Source organism: Melozone crissalis, unplaced genomic scaffold (genome assembly GCF_028551555.1).
Source record: "Melozone crissalis strain CALT ecotype California unplaced genomic scaffold, PUWL_Pcris_2 ptg000023l_1, whole genome shotgun sequence".
NCBI classification, from domain to species: Eukaryota; Metazoa; Chordata; class Aves; order Passeriformes; family Passerellidae; genus Melozone; species Melozone crissalis.
Genome location: NW_026535801.1, coordinates 17452574 through 17475290, shown reverse-complemented (window position 1 = coordinate 17475290; position 22717 = coordinate 17452574). Strand labels below are relative to the sequence as shown.

General features: G+C 36.8%; 1 protein-coding gene across 3 annotated transcripts in view; it reads right to left on the bottom strand.

The window, feature by feature from the left end:
* Window positions 1-19263, bottom strand: part of PDE1A (phosphodiesterase 1A) — a 140219-nt gene extending 120956 nt beyond the window's left edge. Inside the window, exons 1-2 of one of the 3 annotated variants that reach the window (XM_054277490.1) lie at window positions 19097-19263; window positions 18274-18387 (exon numbers count right to left, since the gene is read on the bottom strand). In XM_054277490.1, the coding sequence (XP_054133465.1) occupies window positions 18274-18387; window positions 19097-19263 (281 nt within the window). The other 2 variants (XM_054277491.1, XM_054277494.1) reach the window with 2 other exon arrangements.
* Window positions 19264-22717: the final 3454 nt, after the last annotated feature.

The window sequence follows — 22717 nt, the reverse complement described above, 5'->3', positions numbered from 1 at the left end:
CTCCAATGTCCAAGTCCAGGCAAAGAATAAATGCCCAGGTAAGAGGTGGAACTGGTTTCAAATTTGAGCAGTCAGCTTCCAACAATGACAAACAATAGCTAAACCAGTTGAAATCCTTTCCCTTGTATAGCTGCTACTGTAAACTCAGCATATTCCACCTTTACACTGATGTGAAATGTGACACATTTCTTGCAGGCCAATCTAAAGGAAGGCAGCTCTGAGAGTCCCAGAGATCAGCATCATTTCCTGTTTAAAGCACACACCTGTGATGCTCTTGATTCTTTTAAGTTGATTCAGTTGAAACAATAACTTTTGGAACTTACAGTAACATTTAGCACATCTTTCAAGGATGCAAGTAGATAGAGATTGGTGACTGCAGTGATAATTACACTTGCCAGGAAGTGATGAATCATTTCATACACTTTTGCTGGTCTTATTTTAAAACTAAGAACTTGGCACTTTTCCTTCTTTATTTTGGCACATGCCCAAAAAGCTGCAGCATTTTTTTCCAGACCAAGGGTTAAAACAGACACAGAAAAATGAGACTCTGCTTTAACTGCCAGACTGTTAAACTTTCCACACTGGTATGGGAGAAAACTTGAAATAAAACGCTAGGAAAAAACTGCTGAACAAGAACTCAGAGGAGTTTTAAGCTATGAGTTATGATGAAAGATCTGCAGAAACACAGACACATGTAAATGGAGCTAAGAAGAGGGGAATGGGTAAGAAGACAACAGCAGATTGCATTTGTTTCTTGTGACAAATGGCTACTCCAGTAACATAATTCGTGTTATGTCCATTATCCAAACAGAATCTTAAATGGTGGAATTTATTAGCACTACATATTGAGGCAAGACTATCAAAAGTCTTATTAAAAGCCTCATTAAAGTCCATCAAAAGTTCAGGTCCAGGCACTTAAACATTCTAATTACTTCCTAGAAGCTCAACCTTCACTTCTCTATTTTGTCTGAGATGTCAACAACAACCATCAGTCACTCCCAAGCACAGTTTCTTATGCCCTGCACACAACTATGCTCTTCACTGAGGTAGATCAAGAGAAGAATGTTCAGAAACTTTGATTTAGAACAGTTAAATGGAAGCAAAGGAGCATTTTCTATTTAATTCAACTGCATTAATAGACAAAATCAGTGCCACCTTTTACAAAGGATTAATATATAAGAAATATTTTTGTTTCCATGCTTTTTCTGAAAGCTTTGAAGCACTTGAGGATCATACAGACACTGAGAGATGCCTAGGGAACATTTGGTTTAAACATTTTCACATTCACGTTCTGCAACTGCCACTGAAAAGCAGCTCCCTGAAAGGCTTAAAAGTAGCAGGCAACATTGCTTGGTTTTTTTCTTGCACTGGTCTAACAAGAAATTAGAAATTTCAAGCTCCTGACCCTGACACAAATACCCCTCACAAAACTGCAATAAAGAATTTATTTTAGAAGTGTCTGCTTGGAGTAGCAGTAAATGCTAAATAAAATGAGTACTGGCAGCCTGTATATTCACATATGAATTCCTCAAACATCTTGCATTTAAGCTCTGGGTTTGGTTTTCTTTTCTGGTTATCAGTATTCTGCATTTCATCACATATGTCAGACTTGGACTCACAGGGAGAAGCACCACTAACAGAGCAGCCTATCAGCTGCACCAGCAGCCTGGAACCCAAACAGCCCAGAGGACAGAGCCCTAGAAACTCAAATCTTTTTGCATGCTCTACTGTAATTAATAATAACATGTGCTTTTACAGGAGCTTTCTGATCATGCTGGTTTTGGTTTGGGTTTTGGGGTTTTTTTTGCTACAAAATATCTTTCTGTGCTGTTCTCCATTAACAAGACCTGTCTTAACTGTGGAGATTGCATTGCTCTACTTCTGAAGGGCATTGTCAGTTTTGTCTAAAGTAGCAATTCCATGTCATAATTTTATATTATTTTCCTGCTATTTATTATAGTTCCAGCACTATTTCACTTTGGAAAACCCACAGTAAAAAAAAAAAAAAAAAAAAAAAAAAATCTATATAAATTTATCCAAAAGCATGGATGCATCCAGCCCCTCAGATACATTTTTTTCAGGGGCATGCAGTGATGCTGCCCCTAAAGATTATTTTTAAGTAAATTGAATTATTCAATTAATTTCTTTTTCCATGGTTTCTGAGGGCAAATTGGTGTTGGTGACTTGAATTGATATTGGTGTATATAACCAAAATTCTTGACAGCATTCAAGTTCATCTAAGTAAGAATATGAGAAAGTATCCGTCAGATTTGACAAGTATTTGGAAGGAAAAAATACCACTATCAGTAAGAGGAATTTTGACAGATCTTGTATGTGTGTATATATATATATATATGTTTAACATAGCTCATTATGAAAACGAAAACCTATTTATTTTACTTTATCAGCCAAAAGTATAGTTACATAAGAATCAGCAAAAAGGAGGTAATAACTTTGTGCGATCCATGAAGGCAGCATGCTTATCATGACATTTACGCCTACTCAGATGTTCATCTGGGAAAGTCATATTGACAGCTGAGTGCTTGAAGCCATCATTGTTCACAGACACATACAATTAATAGCTAGACAGTAATGAGATGGAAGTCTACGTGAGTATGCAGAGGGTGGAAGGTTGTGGTGCACCCACATATAACCACTACAAAAACTCCCTACTGCAAAGACTGTCTTTGTAAGCAGATCAGGAAATATCAGACTAAAATACTATTTTTGTGAGCCCTATAGACTTACTTTCCAAGTCTGGCCATTATCCAGACTTTTGTTTGGAGGACGGAGCGAAGAGCCATCCACTCCAAAAGTATCACAGTTCTTCTTAAGGCTAATGAATGAATGATGAGAGAAAATTTATTGGTATCATTTGGTCTGTTTTGCTTGAACAAACAAATTGGTAAGGAGCCACAGGAACTTGCATTCTTGTCAGGATTTCACATTGCATTGAAGTGACTAAACACAGAATGTAGCATCCATCTTTCAGAAAAAATGGAGGGGGATGACAACCTGCTCCATCAACACTGACATAATCTATGTTTAAGACTAATTTTTCAAACATCAGTAGGAAAAGAATCAAAGTAACACATTTAAAAACAAAACAAGTGCATAACCTTGCAGGGAAGTGAGTGGTTTCATGAAAGGAAAAAAAACCGCTGTCTTTCTCTGCTGCTTTCTCTTTGTGAGTCACACTCTGGGAGTGGTACCAGAACGGCTTGTTGTCCTATTTCTATGGAAAAAATCCTTGAGCAAGTTCATTCTTGATTAAGTTAGCATGGTGCCAAGCAAATATAAAGCACTGCATCTTGGATTCTGTGTTTTCCATTGTTCCAGTTGTGCTGGGGGAGGGAAGCAATCTCATGGTTTTGTTAACAGTGCTTCAGCACTGGCTTTGCCATGAACAGTACTGGCATAACATTTCCTTGTGTTTTTCAGCTTCACTGAGGGAAAATCTTCTTGATACAATTTAGGCATTTCATTTCTCAGCACACCAGTTATGACTGTGAATTAATACTAACACCCCAGCTCTGATAGTTCATTCCTATTCCATGCCACATCCATTATCCATTTAACCATGCTAATAAGGCAGATCCTTGAAATTACATGGATTCCTACAAACAATCTGGATTAAAGGTAACTCTCCTTGCCAAAAAAGACTGCAGAAGTAAGTGAGAAGCAAAGAGCTTGACTATTGAAGCAAGCACATGTCTTTGAATTCAAGGCTATGAACTGAAGCTGCCACAGATGAGTGGGATAATTTCTGGTGTTAATTTTTCCAACAGTATAAACGTGACCTTTTTAAGATTACTTAATCTTTTAAGAAAGTGTTAATGTGAACAGAATAAAAGCTACCTTCCATTGAAGTACAAAGGCCTGAATAGAAGCGTTACAGTTGTGTAGTCACTTCACTATAATTGGAAATATATTGTTTCCCAGATAACACCTTACCTCATTTTCAATTTCGTAATCCATGTACAAAGATAAGGCAATCTGGGTAGTTGTAATTACCTGTGTATTACTTGATGCCTTATGGACAATAAAATTTAAATTAAAAATAGTAGCCTACATTTGCTTATTAGTAGTCTACTTTTGGTAATGTGATAGTTTACTGAGTAAAACACCTTTTTTACATATGCAAATGCTGAGCTTAAATCTTTGCACATGAAGAAATGGCAGCTTCTAGCCTCACAACGTTAGGCTTTCAGTGTTAATTATGAAGGGAAGAATGGGGAAACTGAAATATTTGTGATGGGAATAGACATTTTGTAAAGGATAATAATGCAAAATAAAAGAGTTCTTTCAATAGGGAAGGCTGTATTTAATCATGAAGTGAAGCAACAAAGGCTTTTGTGCTTCTGCCATTTTCTTCTGAGGCAACTCAACAAAGAAAAAACAAAACTTCTAACTTCCATTAAACACTTTTAGAAGTGATGAGTGTATACAGAGAATCCTTCAGCTACCCGTAAAAATGCAAGCACAACATTTAAGACTTCATCACTTAATGTGGTGGATACCTCTACTTCTATACCAAATACTGTCCAATCTTGTGCCTGCCATGCTAATAGAAAGGAATGCAGTGTAATTATTTGGTTTGAGTGAGGATGTTATTAGATAAAGTTGGCCCCTCCCTTTCCTGCTGTTCCCATTCCCCAAATCACTACAGATAAACTGCCAACATAAAATTTTAGATGATGCTTTGCAACTGGTTTTTTCTTTCAAGGTCTAACTCCCCTCATCTGAACTGTTAAAGCTTCACAGTTCCATTAAATGTGGTGAGATCTTTTTGTGATAATCGTAATACAAATTACAATCTGCTGATTTTATTGTTAAAAATAAATTTAATGACAAACTGGGATACAATTGAATGCATGTGAGCTGAGGAGCCCATCCTTAATTTGTCTATCTGCAAAAACATAGCTCATTAGTGAGAGTGGCAAAAATCCAAAATCAGAGCAATAAATAGCAAATTCAGTGCAATCTGTTTCTGTGTTACTACTATAGCTGCAGCCAAGTGATAGACAAAGGGAGGTAAACATGGTTCTTTCCTTTGGGAGAAGGGGAAAGGGAAAAAAAGGTAATTCAGGGAATCCTTCTATCAGGTGATTTGTTCACTTACCAATTAAGAAAATAAGAATCATATCCAATAAGAACTAACACTGAAAACTATAACATGCCTGACATAGCCCAGTGTTCATAAAAAGGAATTACCTTAGCCAAATTTCACAGCATCCATGAAATGCTGTGCTCTTTTGTCACAATAAAGTAAATCTGTTTTGAGGTCTCATTTATTGTGTTGTAATTCAATAGTGTCCAATTATGCTGGTTTAAGTGAGACCAGAACCAGGCTAATTTTATTTGATTATTGACTGGATTGAGAAATCACAGGCTGAAGTTCTATGGTCTACAGGCACAATTTGAACATTACTATCTTAATTCCTCAAAAACTACTACATATCTTTTCTATTATTCATTCAAAGACCCCAAACCATTTTCATGCTGTTCATTTCAGAAAAACCTGTAGTAAAACATACATTGTACCTAAAGGAAAAATTGATTGTTGGATCTTGAAATTTTCTTACATCTCTGAACTGCAGTCTTGTAAATCTAAAGGATTTTCAGACTGAACCACAAAACCCCAATACAGCCAGGAACTGGAGTGCATTTAAATATTATTAGATCATAATAGACTGAATAAAAGCAGATGACTAAACAAATAGAGCCATACCCCGACCATGAAGTACTTCTTGCTGAGATTCAGAATTACAATATGCAGCAGCCCTTTTGTGAAAAAACAAATAATTTTCAGAAGTGAAGCATCATATGTAGATTTTTGTAATCACACCCATATAGAAAGCTAGAATTTATCCCATACATGTGGTACTCTGCCAACTTCAGTAAGGCATGGGTGCCAGCTAAAGACAGATTTAATATAGCTTGTACAATGTAGAAAAATTTTAGTTCCATGCCAGGAGTATCATCATAATGAGAATCATTGTCAAACGATAAGAATGCATTTTAGTGTGAGAAATCACATCTGTTGTCACTTTACATTGCCATTATAGAGCTTTACACAGGATTTTTTGAGTCTATTTCAATTCAGTTACCATATGTAAAGTTGCAATACCATTTTTCATTACTGGGAATGAAAAGATTACAGTTAATCTCTAAAACCACTATGAATTCTTCCTTTTCCTGAGATTCTTTGCTTTCCTCTATCGAAGCTGATATAGAAATTGAAGCACAAAGTTTCATGCTATTCCCTTGATCATTCAACCTAAAAATGCATTTGATACATAAACATTGAAAGGGATTTAAAAATTAAATTCTGTTAATAACAATGTTTTCCCAAATTGTAACACAATTCAAGAATTCTGCAACTCCTGAGTCTTCCCTTAAACCAAGATGATATTAGGATTGAACTGAAACCAAGATGATTTTAAGACTGAACTGATGATGAGAATATTCCAAACTTTTTAACTAAATAGTTTTAGTTAAAACTCATAGGAAATTATATACTTTCAGCAACTAGTTCTCCACTCTACATTTTGCTTTGAACTTCCGCAGGAACATAAGGATCCTTTCATATCACAAACACAGCGTTTTGGATGCAGCTCTTTGTCTTACAGAAAAGATGAGCACAGTACGAGAAGGCTAAATATGACCTCATTCTAAGACAAGGTTCACTCTCTCCTGTATCAAGAATTTATATTGTCAAAGCTGATTATAAGTCAAGACAGGAAAATAGATGGCTCCATTTGTTTATGTCCACGAGAGCCAACTATTTTTTTCAGGAATTGATAATATTAAAATCCTAGGGCATGTTTGCTCTTGTTAAAGCATTAAATCAAAGCAAGATTTTCTTTAAGAATTCTAGTACCATACTTATTTTTTCTTTGTATATCAGTAGACATAATGATCAAATTGTATTACATCTATCACAATTTAGTCTTCTAAAAGGCTCCACTTGTTTTAACACAAACTTTGGCTTGGGCTCTCACAGTGATAGAAGCAACTCAAAGTTTGGATGGAGCTATAAACTCTCACAAATCCCATAACCATTTGGGATCCTCATATCCTGTGTTTACCTTGTATCCAGCTCTAGAAACAGATTTGCAGTTTTTGTATGATCAGATTCAAAATGGTTTGTCCCTATCTGCTATAAATGCAAACCATTTTACTTCTAGATAATGTTCACTTTCATACAGCATATGAACCACATTTAGTACATCAGTGGAGAAGGAAAAGGGAAAGGTTTGGTATAATAAACTAAAATTAAGGATCATAAGGTCTAAGCCCCAAGTGTTCATGAGTTGTCCATTTGGCATTCTTGGAAAGGTAATTTCTCTTGCACAGAAACATTATTGCCAATTTTTTATTTCTTACCAAGCAGTCTCCAGGTATTCATCAAGCTTTTTTTTTAACTACAAAGCCAGGAATACAATTACCCATATAGGTTTATGAGTGTATGGAAACAAACATTTTAACACTTTCATGTCTAGTTATTTCCAAACATTACATATTTAAATGTTTCTGGAACAGTAGGGAATTTCTATCAATCAAGTGGAGAGGGAATCCCATTTCGTAGTATAGCTCACACAAAGTAGAAAATGGCTAACTGAAGAAAATAACTAAAGATAATAACTACCCAAGAAAATAACTACAAACAGAATCAAATATTTCCCTCTTGAAGGCAAAGCCTCCTCACAATTATTGCTATTTACATGTGTATGTTATTACAACTCTTCATTTTGACATGTCTTTGACAAATTTTTTTAATATTTTAGAGAAACAAGCAGTATTAAATCAATCTGCTTAGAAAGGAACTTCAAAATCAAAAGGTCAAAATAAGCCAAATTTTCTATTTCTCGCATTTTAAGTTAAGAACAAAATTTATACCAATCAGATGCAGTAGAAATAAACTTATTCTGAAGATCATAAATTTTTTTCACTCCTTTTACATAGACACACACTACTGTGATACTATCATTCAATGCTTGCAGTGTTCCTTCCAGAGGCAAGTGTGCTATTTCACTCAATAAATCAAGATAGTTTGGTAGTTTTGAGGAGTCTTCAGGACAGAAACAAGGACTCAACACTTTCCAGCATAGTATAATAATGTGCCATATACATAAAACGTGGTAAAGGCACAAAATACATGCATTGCATTAAGAGATGGAGACAAATTTCAAATACTCACAGGTAAATTAATTTGAAGTCTCATCTTTGTTCCAATTATTTAGAATGAAGACCCATAATGTCTTCATTCATGTATCAAGAAAGATACAATACTAAGATAGGGGATTTCTTGTCACAGCAGCATATGCCAGGGAAAATGTTATCTGTGTCTTACTGCCATTGACTGTTACAGATTTATCCCATAAACCTGGCCTGTCAACTTTAACTGAATCATGGCTGGCGAGCATGTCCTGGTAGCTATTGAAACATAGAACCTTCTTTGATGCTTCTCTTTCATAGAAAACTGCTGAAGCATCTCATTTTCAATCACCTATAAAATCCAAGGTCTTTCTAGTTACGCTGAAAACAAGTAAATCAGAGTTGGTCAGTAATTTTATAATTTAACTTCTTCAGTGGAAAATTTCAGATTTCACGCACAACTAACTTTGCTTATAAAATTATATCTATCTCAGAGATTTCTTGACTGTAGGTAACTGTTTCTCTAGATTTCTCACAGATAAGGACATCTTTGCAGCACAGGGACTAGGACAAGCGGCTTTCAAGTAAACAGGCTGCAGCAGTTTAAGGGTTTGGAAGTTGAAAAGGCAGAAAGAGATACTCATTTAAAGTATTCAGATTACTCATTCTTCTGAGCTTTTAATCTTGGTGGCCTTTTCCAAGGTTTTTTTATATATTCTTCAGAGCAGGAATTCTGCATTCCAGCCCAGCCCGATGGAAATTAATGCCAATGGTGTAATGCTTTTTGCAGTGCAGTTACCTGTGCATCAGAAAATCACACACTGAAGATATAAAGGAACTGTCAAAAGAGACAACAATTCGCATCTCCAGCTGAGCCTGGTATATCTGGCATTTCTGCCAAGCAGGTACCTGAGTTCCCTTAAGCTAATGTATTTGAGATTAGGAAATACAGTGATAAAAATAAAAAAATCTTCAGTTTAGAAGAAAAATACTCAAACCTTCATCAAGCCTTTAGTAAAAATGGCAAAAGAAACTGCTACAGAATTCTACTAAGAGGTGTCCAAGGTATTGCAAAATAAAAACAAACCAAAAAAATAAACTATTCAAAACACAGTAAATAAAAATACAAAATATATAATGGCAGGTAAGCAAGATGTTAGGTGTTAATTCTTTAATAAATTCTGCCGACAACACAGAAGGAAAAAAAACTTATTTCATTTCAAATTTCCCAGGTAGAACAGTTCTATATAGTAGAACAATTGAATAAAGAAGTAAATTCTACCCAGCAGTTTGTTCTTTACTCTGGTGTAAATTACACTAACAGTGAACAATTCAAATGTAGCTGCCTTCAAACACTATTTATCAGAGAAATTCACAACAATTAAATGTCTCCATAATATTTATGAAGGCTACTTGTTTTCCTGGGGCGCCAAAAGTCTGGAGAACGTTTAGGTCAAACAAACTGCAGCCAATGTCAAACAATAGATAAAGGAGCATAAGCACTTGTACAGACAAACATCTTCCTTGAGGTCGCTCCTAGTTAAATAACACTGCTTCAAATAATATCTGCATTATGCTTGGAGGGTTGAACAGCTAGAATTCAACTGTCTCATTCTGAGAAACTTACTAAATACATAGCAACACAATCATGCAAAAATGCTAAATGATAATGACTACAAACATGAGATCAGTGAAGACAAGAAAAAGCACTTTTCTTTTTTTTTAATGTTGGAGTGATATTTATAGCACTGCTAATCCTGAAAAAAAGCAAAGCTTTAACATCCATGTTATTTTAATGTTTTCCAGCACATGATACCTCAAGGTATAATGGCTTTTCTGGAACATCTAAAATCAGACATATTTGCATAAATTGTCAAAGAGACAAGCAATTTGGGAATGCTTTTTGTCATTTCACGACACTGACTCAGATGAGCACACTTCTCTTACTCATTCAAAATAAACCACACTAAATCTCATTACAGTCCAGCTTTGTGTACAGACCATAAGCAGCACAATTGTAGCTAATGAGTATTCATTCTCAGATCATTCACTTCAAGAATAAAAATTCTAATTAAGCACTTTTCAATTTTTTTTTTTTTTGATTTGCAGATTCACGAGATATTGCCAGCAGTGGCAAAAAGCCTTATAGCCAAGGCAAACAGCCTGGTTATAGGTTACCCAGCAGTGTTTCACTGATTCAGCTGAGGTGCAAATAAATGATTGCAATTGTCCTGAATTAGCCCAAGCACACAACACGGATGTTTATCCTGGCCTTCTTTCAGGCCAGCTATTTGTAGGCTACAAAAGCACAGATGTTATCTGTGCATCATAACTGTGCAGTGACGTGGGCACTGCTTGATCTTCATAAAACCTGCTAGTTCAAAGTTAACCTTTCAAAAACACCAGAACAAAATTGAACCCTCAGAAGAAGTTCACATTGGATCAACATCTTCTGTCATGTTTTGTTACAATATTAGGTACCCTAGGACGAGATTGACAATACCATAGAATCAAGGACTTGAAACATAACAAATGCAAGACCATTATAGTTTTCTTAGAGAGCTGCTTAAGTGAGACCATCTTCTTTAACTTCAGGTAGTCCCAGCCAACTCTCTCCAACCCAGACAACTCTCTCCATTGTAAGGATGCAACTAGGTATGAAAACACAGAGGGAATCCAGCCCAGGAGCCAATAAAAAAAAAAAAAAAAAAAAAAAAGAAAAGCTATTGCCGTTCTTACCACAGAAGAAATCCCTGGGTGGTATCACTACCAGTCACACTAGAACAGCTAACAAAAAACCCACAAGAGCATGGAGTAAGCAATGAGAGTTGGGAATCAAGAATGTATTGTGGGAGACAACTTAACCCACAGTAACTGCAGAAAATGGTCACCTTTTATGGATATTGCATCTGAAAAGCTCACTCCACTCACAGAAAACCAACCACTTTGGAAATCACATTTCTAGCAAAATCCACAGGAATAAGTAAAATACCATGTTAACAGCATTTGACTTCACAAATAAAATTACATCAGCTGGCCAACAGTCCGAATCACAGAAGCTTTTAGGAGCAAGTCACATACTCCTTTAAAATCACTATTCCTTGCATGTATGTGTTCAGGAAATGTGTGTCTGTGCTGTGACCAGCTGCAGCCTTTAACAGAAACTGGATGTAGTAGTTCTTTACAAATCTAAGCATCTTTGTAAGAGAAAAGAGAGGTCAGGGAGATGCTGGCTTCTTCAGTCTGCAGCACTGCCTGACTAATTGCAAAGCTTTATGGACTGTGAAAACTGAGTCATTTCATTGTCAGCTGTAACTTTGTAAGTGATGTACCCAATTTCTGTTTAGCTTTCCTTAACCACAGCAGAGTGCAATTTTCTCTCCATTTAGTCACAACTGCTCAGTTTTCCCCATCTCCCTAGTAAAATGAAAGGATTTACTTTGTATGAAGTTCTGACTGCCTCTATAGAGCCTCTTCATGAGGCCTTGTTTTAAAAGTTCCACAAATTGCATTGGTGACCTCAAGTATGAAATGAAATTGTATGGGAAGGCAGTAAAGGAAAAAAATCAATCCAAAGACCTGCAGTTGTCTGAGAAGGTGTAAAGAACTCTGTCACTGTGCAGTCTGTGGACCAAGCCTAGTCCATTTGCCCCTTAGCTGGTTAGTTGGTTATTTCTCTTCCTTTTGGAAGGCTTTGAATGTCTGGAGGGGGTTTTGACAAAAATAAACCTTTCATGTTAGATACAATACAGTAGTACTGGAGGACTTGCTACCAGAGTAGGTCTTACACCTTTTTTGCAGTCTTATTTGTCAAATAGTCTCCAGTAAACGGTAGCAGAAATAATTGCAACTGTTTTGTTCTAGCCCTTCTCCAGAGATTATACCAGGAGCAAGCCAGATCAGAGAGAAAACACAAACAAAATGGAACAGTACTAAATGGGTTCACTCCTAAAGGATTATTTTGACATCTTACAGGAAAAATTCTGTCAAGCACAATTTTGATAAACCTGAGGTTATGTTTCTCTTTTAGATGTATGAAGTGAATGCCTATTTTTATTATAGCTTCCACTGGTAACTATGTAATTTCAGTATTTAGGCATTTGCATTTTTCTACCTCTATATAATTAGCAAGACAAAAGGCCTTTTTTTCTCCTATCCAGATATTTTGACTTCACTCTGTTGTGGAGGTGGAGCAGAACCCGGGAGTTACATGTGGGAGGGCAGTAGGAGCTCTGAGGTTTTGACCCATAGCTCTGAGAAACTGTGGCAGGCCTCAGTGGGCAACAGCTAAATTAGAGAATGAAGTTTTTAAAGAAATGCTTGTAAAAATTGGACAGCAATCAAGGACCCCTGCACAAGGAGTTGGCAGGAGCTCAAGAGGAAAGTCATTATTTGTGTAGTCAGCTACACGCAATCTCTCTCTAAGCAGAGATCTGAATAGAACACTTATAAGGCGAATTGCCACAGAAAGTATCTTTTAGGAAATTTTAGCAGTCTCAGTTGTAACATAAGTACAGTCAGATGTCTAAGCTAAAAAAAAATAGAGAATATATAGATTTAATTGTAGTTTAGTAGTCAGCTTCGTAAAAAGTTATCTTTAATTTCCTTTTCATTGTCCTTAGATATAATACTTAATTTTAATTGGACACCAATGTGAGGGATGTATAAACATGTTCATTTAAAGCTCTAATGGGGAATCTCAGTATTTTATTGTATTATTCAGAGACACCTGTAAAAACACTGCTGCTGTTCTTACTGGTATCATAGGCAAAATATGGTTTGTGCACACATTTGTGCACAATTCTTCAATTTGCAATCATTTCTAGTACAGCTTCCTATGGGCACAGCAATTCACCTACTCACAGTAAACTGGAAGATCAGCATTTATTCTAAACCATCAGCAGCATTGGTACAAGCCAGAAATTGAAAGAAGAACTTAGTATGAACCTGAAAATTAATTCTAAGCCTATTATCTATATTATAATAATGGAAATACCTTTCTAACAGTAAAATAATAAGACTGGATACAAAAGTTCTCTAAATTTCTAATGTTAAGTAGCTTAACATCTAGACTTATTGAAAATTTGAAATTTTTCATATTATGTTTAATTAGATACATGTTTATAAGCTACAAAATTATAATTATAAATTGTTAACCTGACTGCTCTGGTGCAGAAACACACTCTGCTTTCAAAAGCAAAAGAAGATGTTCACAATTTATAATGAAACTATTCTTAGGTAATTATAGCAATCATATGCATATCAATATTTATTATTTATAGCAATTAATGCATATCAATCAACATATCATATCATCATATAACTTCCATTTTCTTTTTAGAGCATTTCTGAAATCAATTTTAATTTTACTTAAAGACCCCTTAGAAATACCTGTAATTTTGATTACTTTTAAGAGCTTATGACTTCATAGGAAAGTTTTCATATTACAAGAAAGTAAAAATAGGTAACATGACAAGTAAAAAGTACTTGAACTATATACCCATTTGTTCCTGAAGTAGTCAGCAGTAAGTGAAAATCTGTCTCACTACTTTTTACCATAGGTATGCACCTGTAATTCTGTCTCTTCTCCTCTTTTTGTTTATTCAGTACTCACAAATTTATACATTTTTGTATCATAATATTTTCTGTTTTGGTAATCTCTTCAGTTAAGCTATACTGAACTACTATAGTTGAAGTAAATAGACCACAGAAACAAGGGCAATAAGCAAACATGAAATACAGTATAAAATAAATTGTAAACAAGCAGCTTGAAAAAAGAAAGACTTCTGTCATATCTGGAAACTGTTCTACTGCTGTTCCACTAGTATCCATGGACCTAGTGAAGGAAAGACTGTTCTCTAAATAAAATTACCCATTCTAATCTGTTTTAGACCTAACTAGGCTGCTAATCTGGATTCTATTCAATGTCTTTAAAAGAATGCTATCTTCTGATAATTCAGCAGGTGCATGGGAAGCCATTTTTCTACTTTCTTTGACATCAAGCCAAATTTCCCCAAATGAGTGACTAGGGCTCCTTTTTTGTCTCAACAAAATGTGTATGCATGCAATTTGTCACTGCAGCATTGCAGGATCAACAAACTGGGTGTACATGCCTGTCCCTTTCAGTACCTAAGACAACTTAGACTCTCCTTCCTGCAGAAATCAGGGTTTCTTAATGTTGAATGTTGAGGAAAAGAAAGGGAACAAGGTAAGGAAAGAAGCTTATGACTGTTTTTCAAATCCGTTTTGCCGCAGAGGTTATCACAAATTAGTTTTAATCAGTGATGGCAATAACACATTCTCATTTTAAAGCAGTAAAAATTTCATAAAGTAGTCTATACCAACCACATGTGAACTTCCAGTCCCCAAGTTCCTGGAATCTTGGACTTTAACTTTTCTCATTCAGACATTTTTCTGGCCAATTAGAGACAGTTCTAGCAAATACAGATATTTATGAAAATCAAGTTTATTACTCACTAATGAATTCAAAGCTCAGAAAGGGAGCCCACCCCTAATACTATGTCCATCAGTGTTGAGGATAGCAGAACCTGCTTGCAAAGGTGCCTAAGATGTCTACTTGCAAAATAAAAAAAAGATGGTGGGGGGGATGTCTGCCTGTTCTGCATTAGCATTGAGTGAAGTGGCAAAAAGACAAAACAGACAGCACACGATTTCACACACCAAGGAGCAATACAGACTTAAGTCAAGTCTACGTGCAGATTAAGGAGAATACCAAACACTGCAAGGCCAGTAGGCATAAAGACATCTGCTTTATTCCTGGTTCTCTGCATTCCAAATCAAAATGCTTTTAAAAAGCAGCTTTTTTTTCTGAGCTCCCTAGCAGCGGAAGACAAACTCTCCTAGGCAGCAAATCATCTGGATCTATTGACACCATAATACATTTAAGCTGGCAGTTTATTTACTGTCTAAAGAAAGATTCAATCCAATGGAGAATAAGTGTTTGTGGGAGAAAAGGTGTAACTGGTGGCATTTAAACAGGCTGAAAAGGAACCCCTTGGCTGGGCTGTGACAAGGTGTTTTTTGAAGTGGAAGATATACAACACTCCCCTTCAGTCAGGCAGCTGGAGTTCCTGCAGTGGCTTGAATGGCTTTTGGTTTTATTCTTCTGCATAGCAGAGAATTATAAAAGCCACACTATTACATAAGTTATTTAGCTGCTCCTTGTTATTTGTTTTTGCTTTCTCCATGAACTACAAAACATTAGAAGCTTGCAGTCTGCATACTGAAAATATCTCAATTCAAAAACCAGAAGCTACAGTCAAGACAAATTTACACGACTCTTTCACACTTCTTGTTTCACTGAGCTTGTGTTTTATATTCAGGCATCAATAAAATCAGCACCAATGCTAAGGATCAAGTTATGAAATTCAAATATCTTCTCTGACAGATAATGTCCTTGGTTGCAGCACTGCTGCAATTCCAGTGTAAGGAAAACAGAGTGGGATTTTTACTTGCCATCTGAAAGTAAGAACTTGGCTGTAAAGCATCATAAACCAAATAAAAGTTATTTATCATTTTAATTTTATTCCAAACATCCCAGTCTTTATTGCAACACTTAGGCTAGCAAGATCTATGAAAGCCTATAGAATAGAGAACCTATAAAAAGTTCTTTCACTCAAGCTTCCACAGTGGACAGCTTTTCTTACTGGGCATTCAAATAAGGATTTTCATTTAGCTTTAAGTGCATTCAACTCACCTATCTTCTAGAATAGCCTCTATTTCATAAAAATGAATTAAAAAAAAGCCAACAAGCTAACAACAAAAATACTCCAAGACATACAAGGTTAAATGGACTTCTGCTGCCAAATTTTTAATTAAAAGTCTACTATGAAAAAAAGATGTAATGCTAGCAGAAAATTAAAGCTGATTTTTAATAAGGGTCTATTGTACAGCTTTTGAACACTATTCAGATAGTTACCTAAGTTAAATCCAATGTTCTTTCAGAAATAATGACCTGCTTGCAAGAGGATAATCAGCACTCTTGACTGGCAAAATACTGTAAAACTGTGTTGAAATCACATGAACATTATGTAGGTCTATGGACTCTATCAGCAAGAACAGATTCAGCTTCATAATTCAAACCACGAAATCCTGACTTCAGTGTAAAAATACTACTGCACACTACTTTAAAAGCTCAATAATTTGTCATCATATCTAGTTACATTAACAGTTCCCATCTCTAAGATGAAACAATTCTCCCAACTGTTTATAAAAGAATTCCTCCCAAGTCAGATTATCTGGCAGTTCCACTTATCTGTCCCTCTCCCCTACCATATATAAACATGCTTCTGCTTTGATATCTGCCCACAAAAAAAATTAATCCTTTTCCTTAATGATTGATGCTTATAGTATAAAGTGAGCCCAGATATCTTCTCCGGAAATTTCAATTCTTTGAAATTTCCCCATATAATGTTCATAATATCGACTAGTCAGTGATTTCCAATTGACTAGTGAATAATTAAAATGGAATATCGGTAAGTCTGAAAAACAGTCAGCTGAGCACATATCTAATAATATAACCTGCTTGCTTTTTAAATGCACGTATTTATTTTAGCATCATCTTGTCGCAACATTCATGAGGTTGCCTGTGAAAGGTGCAGAGTTTCCAAACAGGTAAGTTTCTTTTTTTATTGACACACTACAAAATGTAAATATCATCTTAACTACTCCTAAAAAAGCATAAACCTTATTTCCTGGAGGTCTTGTACTGTGTCACCAATATTTAGTTATTTGCATTAGTTTGTTGAATGGTACCATTCCAGAGGCAGCTGAAAGGAAACGCTTTAACCCAAGAGTCTAGTGGTAACAGAGAACTTACAGAGCAAAAACAGCAGCTAAGACCCTACACTAATGGAAATCAACACAAATTGATGGAGGCCTTTGGCAGCAGAAACTCAGGGGCAAAATGTGTGACATCATCAAACAATCAAAATATTTGCTCTGCTGTGTACACTTTGGAGATTTTATGGGGACATTTTTCCCAAAAATGCGATAAACAGAGTGATGATAGGATTCGGAGCAAATATTCAAATGCATATCACAGAGAAGTTATGATAAATCCCTGGGCACACCTGAAAAGTGACTTTCCAATCAAGCAAACCAATTTCTCCTTAAAGAAAGCAGATGGTGGAAATCCCCTTCCCCACAGCCACTTTGAGTCTCTACCCAATGCACAAGGGAAACAGGCAGTGCCATAGCTGACACATCTAATCCTCCACACTAAAATAACCTGTTCACCTTCAACAGCTGAAGCACTATTTAGCATCTGTGGAATATCTTTAGAAATCCAGGATTACAAATCTTCCCAGCAAAAATAACAGTGCCATTTCTTTGCTTCAACAAGCGTAACATGCATTTATTTGTAACATCCTGACATCAGCTTTCAGATCAAAAACCTGGCAAATACTGAAAAGGAGATTTTGACATTTGAGGGGTTTAGAATGCACTAGTTTGATAGAGTTTACTCTGACAGGTTGCAGATGTTTATTTACTGATCATTTGCACTGAAATGAAAATTGCATTTGAGAGCAGTGAATTAGACACAGCAGGTACACAGTGATGCCCTCAAATACTCCTTGAGATAGTTTCTAGCATTATTGAACACCAAAATAATTGACAAAACCCAGACAGAGCAGCTTTCTAATAGCTAAGCACCTTTTAATATTGACTTCTTTACCTTCAGTCTTAAAGAGAAAGTATTAGTTCCTCCTATAGAATTGCAATAATATACTTACCCATACATACTGACAACAATGATGAAACAGCTCCAGAAATGCTGATTCTGAAGATAACATTTACAAAATCATATCAGAGATATGGAAGTGCTAACTTGGAAGGACTTACCTGCATTTCAGTTTGGATAATAACTCTCACTTATCATACATCTTTTAAATGAGATGACTGAACCTAATAGAGAGTCTGACATTAATCTAAGCACCATTGTAAAGCAGAACGATGTACTGTATTGTGGGAGCAAATACTGTTCACAGCTTAAAGATAACTCTCCCATTCGCTAATTAGACATTTTAACAAACAGAAGAAAATTATCTTTCCCAAGGAACAGAAAAAAAGCCAAGGAGACAAGCTACTCACATTCCTTTGAGTCGTTGCCACATTTTCTCTGCATGCCCTCCTATTTGGTACTGTACAGAGGCGCTTTCCAGTTCCCGAGTTGTTTCTGTCGCTCGAGCCCCCATCGTTATTGTCCTACAGCGATACAGTTACAGTCAGGCTCAGCAGCAAGTAAAAGCAGTCCTTAGTCCACTACAAATGTCAGAAGATCCACGCATGTTAGACAGTAGCTGCTGTCATGGCAAAACACATCAGAATTACAACAGCTGAGGGACGATCCTGCCTGAATCGCTATTCACTTTGACAGACAAATCCACTCTTCCCCCCCAAGCACAGAGCAAGTACACACAGCTCCTCTGACCTCACAAGTCTAATCCATACGGGAGAGCCAGCTACTTATACTACTGACTGCTCAAGCTCCTTTCTCATGCACTTTTTCTGCTGTAGGAATACACACAGAAGCACAAAAGAGTCCTTAAAATGGACTATAATTCATTGCCATGCAGAATAAATGTGAATGGCTTTAACAATCCAGAAGGAAAGAAAGGCTGGTTTCTGCTTTGCAGGTTGGAGAAACAGGCTGCAATAGGAAAGCAGATGGTAGATGCCAGTATCAGCCACATCACCCTAGAAAAAGAGTGTATATTCAAATGCCAGAGCTTTCCTCTCTTTAGCTGATCCTGAGTTGTTTCTTATTGAATAAATATCTACCAGCCTGTCAATAAAAATATGACTGCACAAATGCTAAGTCAGTAGCAAGGCACGTCTAAATCCCTGCAGAAGAGAAATCAGCGAGCGCTACAGGTTGTTATTGAAGGAATATGCTGTAATGATGACTGTTCACCTTCTCCTAGCAACTCCACTCAGTAGGTAACTGTCAATTTTACTGGTGGAAAATGCAGCAGCTGCAAGACAGCCCACTCTGCGAGTCCTCCGGGACAGCAGCATGTGTGTGTCAAAATCTGATGCTGAACTCTGTGTGTCTGCCAGCAGAAAAACAATTAAGTGCATACAAACAGCAAAAGGGTTGAGGATTAATCAGTACATGAGCCATGCAGCAGATTGCCTGCTCTGCCTTCCAAGTGCAAACCTGAGAACCTGTCTGTACAGCCGAAGTCAGGGCTGGGAGAGGGCAAAGGAGGAGATTTCCCTGCTGCTTGCTCAGTCACAGACTTGAGTTTGCACAGCGCTTCTCTACTCTGAAAACAGCACCTGTCTTGGTTGGTGAGTAAAAAATTTTCAGTTCTGAATCAGCAGCCAAATAATCAAATATACCCCAGACTTGTCTCAGTGATCATGTTTGTTTCAATCAGACTAAGAGCAGTGCAAGAAGCCAGGCAAGAGCAGTGTGCCAAGAGGGAGTAAATGTGTCAGCTTTGTCAGCTACTGGTGCCACTGCCAGTTGGGAAAAGGAGCTTTGGGTCCACACTGGAGAAGTCAGGATGAGAGTCCTCAGATGGTGACTGGAAGAAGCCTAAGGGCGAGGGAGGAATATTTCAGTATGGTTATAACTAAACAGCTTTATCTGTGTTAAATTCTGCAATAGAGTGAGATAACGAGCATTCCTGTCTGATGCAATTGGCAGAAATGGATATTACTACTAAGTTCTCAGGTTCTCACAGGAAAATAAAAAAAGGGGCTCACAGCTTTGAAATAATATGAACATTTCACAGTTTCCTAATCAATTTTTTTCCTCTATGGCAACCTTTATGCATGTTATAGAGATAAATTACACCCTATGAGAGTGATAAACCACTTTGAGTTGCATCTTTTGCATGCTAAGAGTCAATCCCATAAAATTCACTAATAATTTCTGAAAAGCAGTCACTGGATGACTAAAATCACTTAGAATTTTCAAACATTAGGACAAAAATGAAGAAATGCAAATATGTATTTTCAACAGCTGTAAGGCATTTAATTGGTCAAATGCAGCAGCAGTACCTTTGAACAATTTAAAACCTTCCAAAGTTTCCACTCCTCTTTTGCATGGAGTCCAACCGAAGTTTGTAGAAAAGAGCATAAATATTCTTCCATGGAATAATTAATAAGAACATCTCACACTAATCTGGGCTCTTCCCTGCCTTCTAACTGCCAAATATCTGAAGAAAAGCAAAGAAATTAAGTATTTATAGAAACCACATAAACCTCCGGGGACAGTGTGGAATTTTAAGGGCCTCTACAAGTATTTCCAGCTCTTGTTGTCCAACTCTACAATGAAAAAACAGTGGTTTGCAAGCTGTTCTCCCTCCCTCAAAAGGAATTCAGTAGTTGATGATACATTGCTTTGATTTACTGGAGAACACTATAATGAGAAGGCGATATCCTCCTGGAAGGAAGGTGCAAACTACCCAAACAGTATCCCTGTAAATGGAGACACCTGCCAATGTCACCAGAACTCCACAAAGGAAAATTGTAAAACCTCTGCTCCCTGAAGGACCCTGCCACTACTACAACAGAAATTCCAAGAGCAGAAGCACCCAGCATGGCTTAAGCAAAAGACAAACACAGCAGCCTTTGCTCCAAAGGTTTGTCCTGAGAATTGATAGAGCAAGCCACCAGAGAAGACACTAAAGGATGAAATTGTATCTTTTAAAGTTAAAGAGCAGGAAACAAAAAACCAGATAGATAAGGGATTTGAAACCAAGAAATTTACCAGAACGTGTCCTGTAGTTCCCTAGCGAGACAGAAACAAACTATCTAAAACAAAAGAGCAACTTTTAAGTTATCTGGAAAACACGAGCAAAAAGCCCCCGTGGAAACACTGGGAAAGGAGAGACCTTTCCTCCCTTTAGCTTCAGTGAATAAGGCTCAGAGAAAGAAGCAGCTGAGCCTGCATCCTTCCCCTGGCTCAGTGCAGGGCACACGAGGCTGAGAATGAGAGGGCCAAGGCAGTGCCTCCCCAGCTCCTGCAGCCACAGCCAGCCCTGCCTGCCCAGACACACTGACCCCTGCCCTGCAGCACGAGCAGCTCAAAAGGTACAGAACACTAAACTGTGAGCAGCTACCTTAGAAAGCAAGGCCAGTCAAGAGGGCTAGTATCTGAAATTAAAAATTATCCTTCAGTTTTCTTCTTCCCACTTCCTATTCTTGAACCAGTTTTCTGTTCTTGCCTTACCTAACTCATCATTTGTGCTACAGTGCCAGCAAGTTGTTGCTACAGTCCATGTAGCAACATGTAGTTGCTATGTAGTTCCATGTACTCCATGTTTTTCCTCTTTTTTGTACTTTGTCCACAGTTTTTTCTGTTATTTTTAGATTTCAGTTTAAAACTTCCATTATAAAGTCAACACACACCTCTATTACTCAATATGGAGACACATTAAAACAGGAATAATTGACTTCTTCACCCTTAATTATGGTGATAAGAAAACTCTCCCAGTGACATATAATCCTCAGATAAGAAGCTACACTTAATGGAAATTTAAACTAAGATTTTTTTTCATCTAGATGTAATACACTCCAGTAGTAATATCAATGCAAATAAATCATTTTAAAATATATGCACCAGTAAAGAAATCAGATTGTCTTTTCAATATTGACTACTGACAGACACTTACAGTTATGCTAAAATCAAACAGTTGCAATGAAAAAAACTTACCTTGAAACTGGGAAAATCCTGCAGTTCCACCAGTTAATTAGCTATAAGAAGAGGAAAGGGATCATGCAGATTTTGATGAGGAGAATAAGAGCTTTATTTTAAAGACATTCTCTGCTCCTGAAGGGAAATTAAATACGCTGTTTGCTGTTTTGTTTGAAATTAATCTTCAAAACATCTAATTCATGACACATGGAAAATAAGAAAGTATCAAGAGACCTGCAGGGTGACTTGTCAAGCTAATACCCATGCTTCCAAACGTGACAACACAAACCTCCCTGTGGTGGAACCGCAGGAGAGCCATGAACCAATTAAGAAATCTGAAAACATAGGGGAAAAAAACAAAACAAAACAAATCCTCAAAAAGATAAGATAGGTTTATTGTAATTGTGACAGCAGGTATTAGATTTGCACACTGTATGTCCTGGCCCTGCTCTGCCAAGCACTAATACACATTTAATTTTTAGCAGGTAAAGCATTGCATGCATTTGCTGGGTAAGACAGGGTTCAACAGCACTGTAAATAACAGTTAAACCACTGAAGAAGTGCCTGCCAGTGGACTCGAGTGCTACAGGGTGCTTTGTGAACAGAACCTAAGATAGCAGAGACATCTCATCACTCAAATTCCATCCTTGCAGAAAAGGAATGGTTTGTTAGTCAGTGTTCTCCTTTTGCCCTCCACATGAAAATAAAATGTATTTTCATTTGTGATATACAATCCTCTTTTGCACAAGCAGAGTTTCCCTCTCGCTTGCAATGTCCAAATATCTGAATTATTATTCAATAGGAAGCACAGCAGAGGAAGAAGAAATATTTGGTCTTATTAAAGTTCATTGACTTTATTTAAATACATAGGTCTCCAGCAATCTG